At 43.9% G+C, this 13,779-nt stretch overlaps 1 protein-coding gene across 1 annotated transcript; it reads left to right on the plus strand.

Annotated features, from left to right (window-relative positions):
- The first annotated feature begins 965 nt into the window (after positions 1-965).
- Positions 966-1,430, plus strand: LOC131857685 (uncharacterized). Its single transcript, XM_059210387.1, has one exon. It carries the CDS (start codon positions 966-968, stop codon positions 1,428-1,430), a length of 465 nt encoding a protein of 154 aa, XP_059066370.1.
- Positions 1,431-13,779: the final 12,349 nt, after the last annotated feature.

Below are 13,779 nucleotides of genomic sequence, written 5' to 3' on the forward strand. Positions count from 1 at the left end.
AAATAGTGGTCGACATCTTGTGGTAGTGGAAATGGGAATCCTCGGGGCTATCCTCAAGGACACCATCGTTGGACGAAGGTTCTGGGGTGAATGTGCTGCCAGAGGATACATGGAAGAAGTTGGGGAAGCCAACACTATGGCCACCCACATTCAACCTGGTGGGAGCAGATCAACACGACATCAAGCCACTCGGTACCCTGATGGCCCAGCCGGTGACTATTGGCACACAACCCTTCCTGCTGGATTTTGTGGTAATCCCACTTAAGAAGAAGGGGTATGACGCCATTTTAGGTAGAGGGTGGCTGGTTACAGCAAAGGTGAACCACAACTGGAAAAACACCCTTTTTATGGAGAAAGGGGGGCGGAAGTACATCATTGACCTAAGGACCTAGGTTGTCGGCGAGGAGCTTGTATCATTTGACTCGGATTTAGAGGACTCAAACATATGGGAGTGGGATTCCTATGAAGGTAAAGACGAGAGGGAACCAAACGATGAAGGAGTGCTTGCACTTGATGGTTGCTGAGAAGATGACATTTCCTCAATGAATGGACTCTTCCACTGGCAAATGGAAGATTATGAAGTGTTTCACCCTGCTTGTCACATGCTGCAAATTGAGGACGAGCCAGGCGAGAAGGAGTTTCCGCTAGAATACACGGAGTATAAGGAGGGAGACGCCAAAGTAAATGATGTTCCGGTGTATGAATTTTCAAAGGACAGACCAATGCGGTACGAAGATCCCACCGTGAAGGAGACGAACTTAGGAGACACTGCCACCCCTTGAAATATCTGGGTAGGCGACGATTGGAGCCCGGTGCTGAAGGCTGCAACATTCAAAATCTTCATGGAATACAAGGACGTATTTGCTTGGTCCTACAAGGATCTGAAGGGGGTCCCGCCAAAATTGTGCGTCCATCGGATACCATTGGTCCCGAGAGCCCAACCGGTACAGAAGTGGCCGTACCGAATGAATAAGAACTATGCTGCCAAGGTGAACGAAGAGATTGAACGGATTCTGGAGGCCGACATCATATTTCGGGTGGAGACAAGTGAGTGGGTCTCGCCGATTGTGATCTCACTGAAGGAAGCCAACCAAATCCGCACAACCTACAAGATGACCACCGACCAGACTTCATTCCAATTGATGTACAGACAGGAAGCTGTTGTGCCAGCTGAGTTCATGGTGCCAAGCCTTCGCATTGCAATCGAGAACAGATTGGGGGACATGGAGAGCCTGAGGGAGAGGTTGTATGTCTTGAACAAGTTGGATGAGAAAAGAATGATGGCCCAGTGGGCTACGGAGGCAGCCCAACAAAGGAGGAAGTTGTGGCATGACAAGCACTTAAAACGAATGAAGTTTGCTCTAGGACAACTGGTATTGAAATATAATGGGCGTAATGAGATTAAACCAGGCAAATTCAAGGTAAGATAGTTAGGACCATATAAAGTCCACGAGGTGGCTGAGAACGGGGCAGTGAAGTTGTGGACACTGGATGGACGGGAGGTTGTAGGTAGCATCAATGGGTCGAAATTAAAACTATATCATGAGCAGAGGCGACCGACCGACCGACCTCGAATCCTCCCAAAGAAATACTTAGAAAAAAAAAAAACACAAAAAAACCGTACAAGTAACCGTAGGGGAAATTTAAAAAAACAAAACAAAAAAAAAAAGTATGAGAGAAATACTATATGGAAGAAAATTTAAAAAAAGAAAAAGAAAAAAAAAGATAAATAGATGAAATGAAATACCGTATGATATATATTTATTATCGTACGGTGAAAAGTACATGAGAAATCATTGTACGATATAAACTGTACAGCGAAGGAAGGGAAGGGGAACCGTACGACAGAGGAAGGGAAGGACAAGCGTATGACGAAGGAAGGCAAGGCATCGTACGACAATCGAAAGAAAACGCACTGAAGAGCAATTCTGTACAGTTTGTGTACGATCAACACAAGGGGGATTTATTCGCACAACAAAACACTGTACGCTTAGTACAGGTATTGTACGACAAAATTCCGTATGTCCATTGAGGTATTGTATGACAAAATACCGTACGGTCATTGTAGGTACTCTTGAACGGTGGAAAAAGATTGTACAGTTGCGCAGAAGCATTATGGTACGGTATAGGGTCACGGTATGTAATATCCCTTGGCTAATCTGACCCTGTTTTGCTTATATGAACACCAAGGAATATTGTCAAACATTTGGCATACAATGTTTGAAGCCGCTGTAGTGAATTCTTTATTTGTCTTCTTTGGGTTTGTAGGCTGCAAATGAAGTTATGGAAAGCTAAATGGCTGATCAACGTTGAATGTTACCATGAATGTGGAATATGCAAATTATATTTCCATTAAACATATGCAACCTCCAAATATTTCATGATATAATCATAATAGAAAATGATGCAATGAAGTAATGATTTTCTAATACAATGACCATAGATAGAAAACCTGGTATTTCAATGGCTGCCTTGATATATTGGTTTGATTCTCCTCATATGCAAATCCCTTGTCAAATATATATAGCTGTTCAACCTTTCTAAATCCCCTTCTATAGAACTCCAACTACTGTAGCGCACTGTTCACGGCACTGTTCATGTGCACTGTTCACGGCACTGTAGCGTACTATTCACGGCACTGTTCATGCGCACTGTTCACGGCATTGTTCATGCGCACTGTTCACGGGGGTACTGTAGACGCGGGTACTGTAGCAGCTCACAAAATAAATAATGACAATGCATTGGCAATGTTTCCTCCAATATGGTCTTTCAACTTCCAGATGAAATTCATTAACCAGCTCAACATTCCATGGATTCTTCTTCAATTTGTGCATAAATAGTGACCCTGAATGAAGTCACTCCCAATGGCAAATATCAGTGATTATTTCAGCACCTCAGATGCCCTAAACTTCGAAGAATTTACGCTCTCCAAAGTGCAAAGGTTGAAACCTTGGTTTCTTCCTCTCTCAAACTTCTCCCATTTCAAAAATTACAATTCATCAATTGGATGCCGAGAATGAACTCTTGCCTTTCCTTTTATTCTTTCCTTAAGAGAGCTCAAACACCTTCCTGGCCAATGTGGGATAAAAGATTTATTCCCACATTAAATTATTCACTTAACGCACTTTATTATATTAAAGTGACTTTATTATTATAAAGTTACTTTAGAACTTTATAATAATATTAAAATATTAAATAAATCACTTAAGTCACTTAAACTTTAATATCTCTTGATGTACTTGTCTGATTGCTAAGCTGTCTGAGCCAGGAGTCGACTCTCCCTGTTCTCCATGTGATTGGATGCCTGTCTAAAAATAGAAACCCTGAATAGTGACTTACTATAAATAGTAAGTGTGTGGAACTGAGTCTAGAAATAGCTGCAAAGGCCCAATCAAGGTCGACACTGCCAATAAGCTCTTTTCAGGTGTCTTTCTATTAATAGGAACCTTGACTCTCCCAAAATAGTAACTTACTATAAATAGTAAGTGTGTCAATCTGAGTCAAAAAACCTGTGCAAAGGCCAAAACCTGAATCCAGCTGAAGAGTAATGTCTCTAATCACCAAGTAATTGCCACATGAGGCCCTCTATCAATAATTGTTAGCCTACGAGGGTCAAATGATAGGCTAATTCTTACAAACTCTGATGCTCGCAAAATGGGGACATTACACGGTACGACGAAAAAAATAAAATTGGCAAATCGAGGGGTAGCGTCTGGAGGAAGGGTCCCACGTTTGGAGGAGAATAAGCACGTGCAAAATTTTGTTACCCTAACCCTATTTTTTTAATATTAAAGGGGCACAAAAGACAAAAGAAAAATCATTCAATGGACCCCAGCGGTGGGAAGAATTGGCAAAAGCAGTTGCGGTAGTTACCTGCTAGAGTGCCGTCAACCTCTGCGAACAAGCAAGCTGTTCGGATTCTGCCTTTAGGTGTGAAAGTCACGGGCGACATGGCTGATAGCAGCAAAAGAAAAGGTAAAAAGGTGCAACTGATAGTGCAGCAGCAGATGGTACCGAAGAATGATGTGACCATGGACACCATTACCTTTGAGGGTTTGAGTGGAGCAGATTGTAGGATATGGTTGAATGAGACCTCGCATGATGATCCTATGAAGACACAGCTACGACCTCACAAGCCGAACTGGATAGTCTCCAACATGCTAGCAAAGGAAGAGGTTTGAAGAAGTCATTCCTGAGAGAGGGGACATGGTGGTGCCTTCTGGATGTGTTGAAGAGCCGCTTAATGGGAGTGAGTAGGGCTTCAGACATTGCCATGGTGCAGGCGAATGGCATCCGCAATGGCGTACGACTGGGCATCAGTACTGGCATATAGGATGGAGGAATTCATGACCCTCTAGCACAGGACCTTCTACATGCCCTACCATGCGATTGGACTCTTCCTGGATGCGGTATGCCTTCAGGGCTCACCAGACACACAACACTTGGCACCACAAGGCCGTGTACACCCGGGGCAGCCGCCTATATTTTATTGGGTTCACTTGGATATCATGGCACCTAGCAGGGATACACAATCATGCAAGAAACGGAAGCGACGAATGGTGGTGTCTGAGTCGGAGTCCGCGACTAGTGACCCGAGTGAGGAGGCCAGTGCAGAGGAGGACTCCGGTGATACATCACAGGCCACCGAGAGTAGTTTTAGAATGGTGGGTAGAGGCGAACAACAGGTGGAGGAGACGGGGGCAACATCTTCTGCAGTAAAGCAGACAACCACACCTCCAACTCTCGTAGTTGTGCTAGTAGCAGCCACACGACCCTTGGGTGAGTTATCCCAGCAGACGGTCTCAGCAAGTGCCACTCGAACTCTCCCTGGAGCGGCAGTATTGGCAGTGCCGGTTCCTGGTTTTGGGTAGGGTTGGGCACCAGTGATTATGGTTTGCCCACATGCGGCCGCGACATTGGTAGCCTTACCAAAGCCTCACGTGGTCGACGACAGGAGTCCCACGACATCAGTAGAGGCTGGGGGCAATGGCGGGAAGGTTGGTAGGGAGGCTGTACCAACAGAGCATCCTGGAGGGAGTGGTACGCCTTCTTAGACGGATATGAGTGCGTTGCTGAGTCAGTACAAAATGACACCAGTAGCACCAGTTGGAGTAGCGGTCCTCTCCCCACGATGTGAGCCGATCCCTCACGAGATTGTGGACCTGGTCGTTGACAGTTCACCAGAGACTACACGGATTGTACAGAGAGACCACTCACTTATTTGTGAGTTGATGCTGAGTCCTAGGCAGGAGGAGGTGTTGATCTAGAGCCCCCTGCATGACAAGACATTGCAGAGCTCTCACAGGGATGCCCAGGAGCACGATGTCCTAGCATCTCCGAGAGTGGAGGGTAACAAGGAATTGGAGCAGTTTCTTGCGGATATGGCTGTAGGAGCCCGACGGATGGTAGCCTCTTCGAGGTCTCAGGGAGATGCCCGAACGGATGAAGAGTTGGAGCAGCTACTCCGGTTTATGAGGGGCAGATGCACAACACACTTTGCGCAGTGGTTTGAGTCTGGTAGATGGCCTACTACGGAGACCTTATAGATGTTGGAGAATTGGGGCCTCTGCGAGTAGGTTGGTGAGACCAGTAGACAGTCATTGTTGCGGAGGATAGAGCAGGTTTTCCGAGAGACCTACTATGAGTTGCGGAGGACGCAGTATATTGCTGAGAGTATCGGGACCTAGTGCTAGGAGGCTGTGTTGGCAGGGGAAGAGTTGGCTGCTCGACTCCAGCAGATGGAGGAGTTGCACAGAGAGCAATTGACTAGAGAGAAGGCCTCATGGAATGCAAAACGCGCTACCTTGGACACAGTGTTAGCCGAGGAGAGGTCGGCGAAGGGTGCCTTGGAGGCACGGTTGGAGGAAGCTCGCGAGGATAGGGCTATGTTGGAGAGCCGCTTGGGTAGTGCCTTAGAGATGGTGGAGTAGAAAGATAAAGAGGTCTTGGAGGCGGCGATGATGGTGAAAACAATGATGGAGTGCCAGATGGTTGCGGAGCGGGACCTCAAGCTGAGGACGGAGTAGGTCTATGAGTTACGTGCTCGCTTGAAAGCCGCACCTCGTGCATCAGCGCCCTCCTCACCAGGGATTCTTCTTTCACCCCTTTCTCAATCCTGAATTCTATGTTGTTAATCATCCCATTTTGTTTTTTAGTCGTCAGGAGACGACGTTGTTTTTTGGGGGGGATGATGTTGGCAGTAATATTGTATGGGAATAAACACGGGAAAAAACAGTAATTAATTAGGTAGTACTTTACTTTGTTAGTAATGTAACCGAGGGATGGTAGTTACGGGTGCGACGGTTGTCCCTCGCACCCCCTCGGTACCTTTATATACCATGGAAGGTAACTTGTATAAGAACATGATTATGAATGGAAATAGTATCTATCATATTTGCTTGGTCTTATCATTTGGTATCTATGGCATTGTTGTTTCTCGTTAAGCATTCTATTTGTATGTTTTAAACTGTTCACCTAGAGGGTAAACAACGACTTGGCAAAAACTTGACAACTTAAAAAGGTGCTTAAATTTCATTAGAAATGTTATTTTGCAAAATTCTATGAGGAGATGCATCCAATGAGTCAATAAATGAATACATAAAAGAAACAAGCTGAGTCTAGTTATATTTGATTGGACTTCAATGCATATTGGGTACAAAATGACATCCTCATGTGGAACGCTGATGTCTGATACTTTGAAACAAAATGAAAAAAACAAATTGTTTTTGTAAAACTAAAAGTAAATACTACATCAACACAACTATAGTAAACACTAGGGGAGAGATAGAACTAGAGGGTCTTGTCCTAGGAGTCCGCTATGGCTGCGCCACCTCGCTTAGCATGATAGCTTGCGGCCCGACCTCCATTCTGGATGTAGATGTTGCTGTCACTAGCAATGACTCCTCATCCCCCTCAATGTCATCCATTGTGAATCCAAATCCATCCTCGTCCTCCTTTGCTTGCCTCTCCAAATCATATCTCATCGTTAGTAAACAATGGAGGCTGCTCTTGTGCTGTCTAATCATTGTAAGGATCTATATAATCCAAATCCACTGGACCACTTGATATTTCCTCTACCTTCCTTATGCGTAACTAAAGATTATATTGCACAAAGACAAGGTCATTGAGGCATTTTTAAGCTAATTTATTCCTCTTCTTGGTGTGGATGGCCTTGAACAAGCTCCAATTGCGCTCACAGCTGGATGGACTACAAGGTTGGCGTAAGATGCAAAGGGGAAATCTTTGGAGATTTGGGGTACCTCCACCCCAATTTGTCCACGAAGACTACACAAATAAAATATTGAAGATGTAATGTCCCCTACTAAGTTTAGCCCTGATTTAACCATAATTAATCTATTTCCATATTCTTATGACTTAAACTAGATTGATTAGGAAGTAAACCCATCTTAACCATGAACCAAATCAGGGATATTCCATAGTTCAATCGGATTATCAATTATAAAATTGTTCATCCCCTATACTAGGTAATTAATTTTGTCATTCATAATTTTTCTTACTGTTCATTATCTAATTAGCTCTTTCAGTTTTATAATCTATTATTTAATTTTGTGTCTGATTATATGTTTATATATAATCTTTAATCTGATTTTAGCATAAATGAACTATATTATATTATAAATCATTTATATGTCTATTAGTTATCTATTTATCAATTACCCATTCTTATAAAATATTATAATAATTATAATCATTCTATTATTATATTATTATTAAATTCTGTGTAAGAACATTACCGTGCTTCATATATTAAGCATTCATATTAAGCACGCTCCCATGCATAGCACCAAGAACAAGGATGTCACTGCCTGTAATTTAATAACAGTTCTGATCTGATGTGATTGATGGTGCTCATCAGTGATGCAACTTGACTTCCTTTTATAATCACAGACCATATATAATAATTTCTCCCTCTTGAATGAGTGAAGGGGTCCCCTTCTTATATGATGTGTTTGGAATGATGAAACCCTTAGTAAGAGTTGTAAAGCGGAAAAATCGAACCCTAGTTGTTCCTCCCACTCCACTCCAAGGAGAGAGAAAGGAGGGTCACTAGGGTTGACGGTTTTCACTTAGGAGAGACTTTACATTCAAAAGAGGGGTTGAAACCCACAAGATCCAATCCCACGCAATGCAAGACTGGATTTTAAATGAGTTTCAAGGGTTAAGACATCAAGGATACCCTCTTTTGTAAAGAATGTAGATAGGGAGATTGAACTAGGAATGCATGTAAAGTAGGAAAGATTCACTCATAAATAGAGATAGGAACACAGGATGAGGCTACGGACCTGAAATTAGCAGTAAAATGTCGAGACGATGCTGTTCTGCAAATTTGAGCGAAAGTTGACGAGATGATGGCGCCCGGAGTGCACACGGTCCTCCAAAAAATCCGTGAAACGAAGGGGGATCTGTTCGTCTCTGCACAAGGATTCCAGATCTTCAATTACAGCCGTGTACCTGCAACCTACACACAGAAAAGAGAGGACGATTGGGGGGTTAGGGATTAGGGGTTTGCCTTTAGGTCAAACCCCGGTTTTGGAATTAACCAAGAAATGAGAATGCTGTAAATGTAAATGTTTGTAATGTAAACAAGTACTGATACCTTGTTGTAAGAATGTTTGTATTCTTACATGCGAAGGTGTAATGAATGTTGTATTTTGTATGTTGTAAGTGATCTCCTCTTCAATGGTTGAATCCTTGTCTTGAATGCAACACCTAGCCTTGAATGGAGACTTAGAATACTCAATTGCTTGAAGGAATGCTTGAATGCTTGAATGTTTGAATGTTTGAATATCGCTTCCACGTCTTGCTCTTGCTTATTTTCTTCCTCTTTTTCTCCTCCCTTTCTAGGAGAGGAAAAGTAGTTTATATACTTGTCAATTAGGGTTCAGAGACTGATTTTTCCGACCTTAGGCCGACCTAGAAACATTATTTTCCGAATTGCAAACTTAAAGACCCGATGCCCAACAAGAGACCGGGCCCAAAATAGGGCCAGGGACCAGGGCGCTGGGCGCCATGGTCCCACCTTCTGGGACAGCAGGGTGCAAGGAAGGATCAGGCCAAGGTGCAAAAATATGCAGTTTTTGATGTCGCAAGCAGGTTTCGGGGTCTCCATTCAGGTTCAACGTTGCGCCGCCATCGTGAAGACCCAAATGCAGTCGAAATTGCAAGTGTCGCAATTTTAGGACGCTACATTTAGCCCCCACTTTAGCGGGAGTATAAGCGTACGCCCATACATCCGGTAAAGTACAAGGAAACAATGTTGAAAGACTTTCACCACGTCAAGGAGGCAAGATACACCAAGCCCCCAGTGGACTAAGGATCTTACGACTTCGATTGACAAAGTAAAAGGGAAAATCACAAGGGAGAACCATGACTGTCAGTAGTAAGGTTCCCTCACTATGAGTCATGCAAGAAAAATACCAAAAATTTTCAAGGCAAAGCTAAGTTCGCCAAGAAACTTTCAAGTATCTTGAAGAGATATGGACGGGGTGTATGCCCCCCTACGTTAAAGTGATCGCACACGCCTCATCGGGGGTGATTGCTTTAAGGTAGTGATACATATAAGAAATGAGAAGGGAAAGGAGCACGTTATCACAAGGATTTAGCCCCCAAGTGTGAGATAAGCCCAAGGATAATAAACACAACACACAAAGCACAAGATGACTTCGCTGTCCTCGGGGTTAGTATGCTGTATGATAATTCATGTATATCATATGTATGTATGCATAATTGTTCTTCATTCCCCAATCAAGGAAGGTCACCTAGAAGAAGGGAACACATGTGTCTTTTGAGTCAACATGAGAGAGACCAAAAGAGATCTCAATGCTTTTTATCGTCCTCAAGTAGACAACACTAAGGACAACAAATAGAAGAATGAGAATAACACATAGAAGAAGTAACAAAAGAGATCAAGAGAGGAGGAGAGAGTCTGCTATGCTAATGAAACTAGTCTAGCACGTCATCCACCCCCCAATCTTGCTGATCAATATTTCGGGAAGGTAGGAAACACGCTAGAGGAGGAACATCCAACACAGCAGATGGAGCTATCACAAGATCCAAACAAGGGCTATGTTCATGTTCCAAGCCACGTTGTTGTTGTCTAGGAGCTAGGATAAGTGCTTTAGAAAACTCGTTAGATAAATGGTTATCAACATCAACGTATTCATATTCACTATCAGAATGAATAGGAGTAACATTTTCATCATGAATAACATTTTCATCTATATCATCATCAAGATTTATAAAAATAGGATCTTTAACTCGCACAGTATCAAGACCATCATGCATCTTATGTTTAGGAGATTTTGGCTCAATTTTCGGCTGAGGAGAAAATGGAATAATACTAGCTGAAGGTGTTTTTGGGGATTGCAAAGTTTGAGAAGCAGCTGCCTGAGCTCTAAGACGACGCTTTCGTCGGCCTTCACGTGCAGAACGATTTCGTCTAGTCTTAGTAGGAAGTTGAGAAGAGTGAGGAGGAGGAATGTTCTCATCCTTATCACTTGGGTGTTTAGGTTGTGGTCTCTTAGGTTGAACAATAGGAGAAGAGGAAGGTCTCTCCGGAACTCCAGAACCCCGAGGTTCCGAAGTTCCTTACCCCTTTGCCTTCTCTCTCTAGTTCCTCCGGAACTTCGGGACCCCGAGGTTCCGAAGTTCCTTTTCTTCTCTTCCTCTCTCTATTTTGGAACATAAGAACCCCGAGGTTCTGAAGTTCATTCCTTAGCCTTCCGAAGTTCTTCGAAACTCCGGAACCCCGAGGTTCCGAAGTTCATTCCTTAGCCTTCCGAAGTTCTCCAAAACTCCGGAACCCCGAGGTTCCGAAGTTCCTTGCCCCTTCCCTTGTCTTCCTCACTTCGGGAGTTCGAACTTCCGAAGTCTCCGGACTTCTTTCGAGTTGGCAACACTTCCGGATGATGTGATCGACACTCAAGGCTTTAAATGCTCCGACGGTTTTGGTGACTTGTGCACTTTCTTTTGTGGAGCCACAAGGGTGCATTAAATGTTTTGGGCAGGATTTCCATAAAGGGAGGTACTGTGCCATGCTTGGTGACTTATGTCATGTTTGACTTTGGAAGGTCAGTCAATCCACCTTCTCAGGATTGCCCTTTGTGGGTATGGCTAGGTTGCTTGCATGTACAAGTCAAGTGCATGCACTTCCCTGCACTTCTAGACTGACATGCAGGGGTCATGATCACCCTTATAACCATTTTTCCTATATAAAGGCTGTTAAGCCTCATTGTAAAGGGTTCTCTCCCTGCTGCCTTGAGTTTTCCTATGCTCTTTCTCTTCTCTTGAAGACTTGTAATCATTTTTGCATTTTTGCAACTGTAAGTTTGGCCTTTGGCCTTTGAATGAATTGAAATTACATTCTTGGCTTCTTGAACTTATGCATGTTGTGTATGTTTCCTTACTTTCATCATGGGTGTATGTTTTGTGGCTCTTCTCTCCATATATGCCGTGTTAACTTGTTTTTATGAGTGTGACTTGTGGGAATCCTTCTCCCCTCTTGACACTTAGCAAATTCTAACCTCCATACATGGGTTTGGGTCACTCATACAACTGAAGTTTGTGCATCTCTTGGGTATTTCAGTTGATTCTTTGTGCCATTTCGGGTGGGGAGAGGAACAATATCTTATCTTGGTGCATCACCTCCTTTTGTTTTAAGCATTTCTGTATTCTCTTTACCTCTGCAATTTGTTAGGATAGGCCTAGTAGTTAGTGTTGAAGTGTTGAGTTGGTTCAACACCTGCACCTGGATTGAGAAGGAAGCCGGCTTTCTCCGGAGATTCAACCCCCCTTGCGCAAGGTCCCACACTTCGGGGATGTTTCCATGTTTCACAAGGTTGCTGAGTTGATAGCTCAACAAGGGTGCAAGGTTTTATGATAACAGTTTTTGGCACGCCCGGTGGGACATCATTCGAATTACATACTAAGGATTTAGTGCTATTCTTAGTATCTTAGCCTTTAGAGGCAGTCATCTTCAAGCAGTTGGCGACTTTGCTTACTTTTCGGACCCTGGAACTCCGAGCTTTCCGTTACTAGTCGTTGAACTCCGGAACCCTGCACCCCCGAGTTCTTGAGTTTTCTCAACCTTGCAACTTCGGAATACCCAGGTTCCGAACTCCCGAAGTTCCTCACCCCGTAACCTTGAGGTTCCGAGGTGCTGGAGTGGTCATACTCTGCAACTCCGGACCTCCGAACTTCCAGGGGTGGTTGCAGATTTCATGCCCAGAATTCACACAAGGGCATCTTCTAGAGGCAGTTTCCAATTCATAGAGCTTCCATCTGGAGGCTCTAGAAGGCGGAAAGGTAGACCTTCATTCTCACCAGTCAGGGGTATCAAGGTTGTAAACATTGCATCTCCTAGGTCTCGTTCTACTCCTCCATTTACAAGATCATTACTATGAAGGGCTCCGACCACTCATATCAATAGACCATTGTTTCACATTGCAAGAAATCAGGTTTTTGTTACCTTCAATGGGGGGAGTCCCCTTATTTTGACGCAATGGAGTGACATACCAGTGGCTGCGTTGAAGAGTATACCATACTTCACTGGTGAAACAACTACTACCCCCATTGAGCACATTCAAGACATTGCAAACATCTGCTCTGCCCATAATATCACTCAGGATAATGTTGTTGTTAGACTCTTAGACACATCTTTGAAAGGCAAAGCTTTGCAGTGGTATAGAGGGTTGCTGTCTAGCTCCATTCACAATTGGGGTGAATTGGGGGAGAGGTTGTGCAACCATTTCGAAGACAAAAGTGACCACCTATCACTTGTGGAGCAGTTGACTAGGATCAAGAGGGCACCCGACGAGTTCATCAGAGATTTCAATTTCAGATTCCATAAGACATGGAATAGAATTCTTGCTCTAGTGAAGCCATCTCCAAATCATGCCTTCTTGTATTATCTTAGAGCTCTCAACAACGATATAGCTATCATGGTACTATCGATGGGTGGAGCCTCTCTACCGGGTGCATAGGACATAGCCATAAGAGCAAAAAATTGTTTGATTCAGGCTGGGAAGATAGCTCCAAGGCCTCCAATGCCTCTCTTCCCAGAAGCTCCTACTCAACAACCCACCTTGGCTCCTATCCCCATTGCTCCCACAGGACAATCATCCACACCCTCTACATCCTCCAATGAGCTCCATGAGGTCAAGGCTCTACTGCAAACCTTTGGCAATGAATTGGTGACACTAAAAAGACAACAAACTCAGTATAGCAGACCTTACCAAGCACAAGGTCAGAATTATCAGCAAAGTAGGCCATCCTTTCAAGGGCAAAACCAATGGAGCAACGTTAGGCCATTGAATAGTGTGAACCACACAACCGCAAGGAACTCAAAGGCGATAGTTCCAATGCAAAATAACCTCATCCAAGAGCAAGATTGGTGTCAACCATGCAATCAACCACACAACAAAAGTGCATGCCAAAATGGAGGGTTTGTCCAAACTTTAGTAGTGCAAGATGAGCCGGCCACTTGTGGCCAGCAATATGACCCAAATCAGCCTAGTATGGGTACTCAGGCTCACTTACACTTACAAGGGGATTCTACCTTTGTCAATTGGCAGGAGGCAGAATTCTGTGGTTTGAACCAAACAAATGGTGAGTCCATGCCGTAGTATGCAAGGTCAAAGAAGAGAGCCATGGAGGCTGCCTCACCTTCAACATCAGCCCAAGCTCCAACACCCAATGTAGCTGTCCATGATACAAGCCAAAGTACCATGCAAGGGAACAAGAGGTAGGAGAAGACCCAAG

Source organism: Cryptomeria japonica, chromosome 8 (genome assembly GCF_030272615.1).
Source record: "Cryptomeria japonica chromosome 8, Sugi_1.0, whole genome shotgun sequence".
In the NCBI taxonomy this organism is placed as follows: domain Eukaryota; kingdom Viridiplantae; phylum Streptophyta; class Pinopsida; order Cupressales; family Cupressaceae; genus Cryptomeria; species Cryptomeria japonica.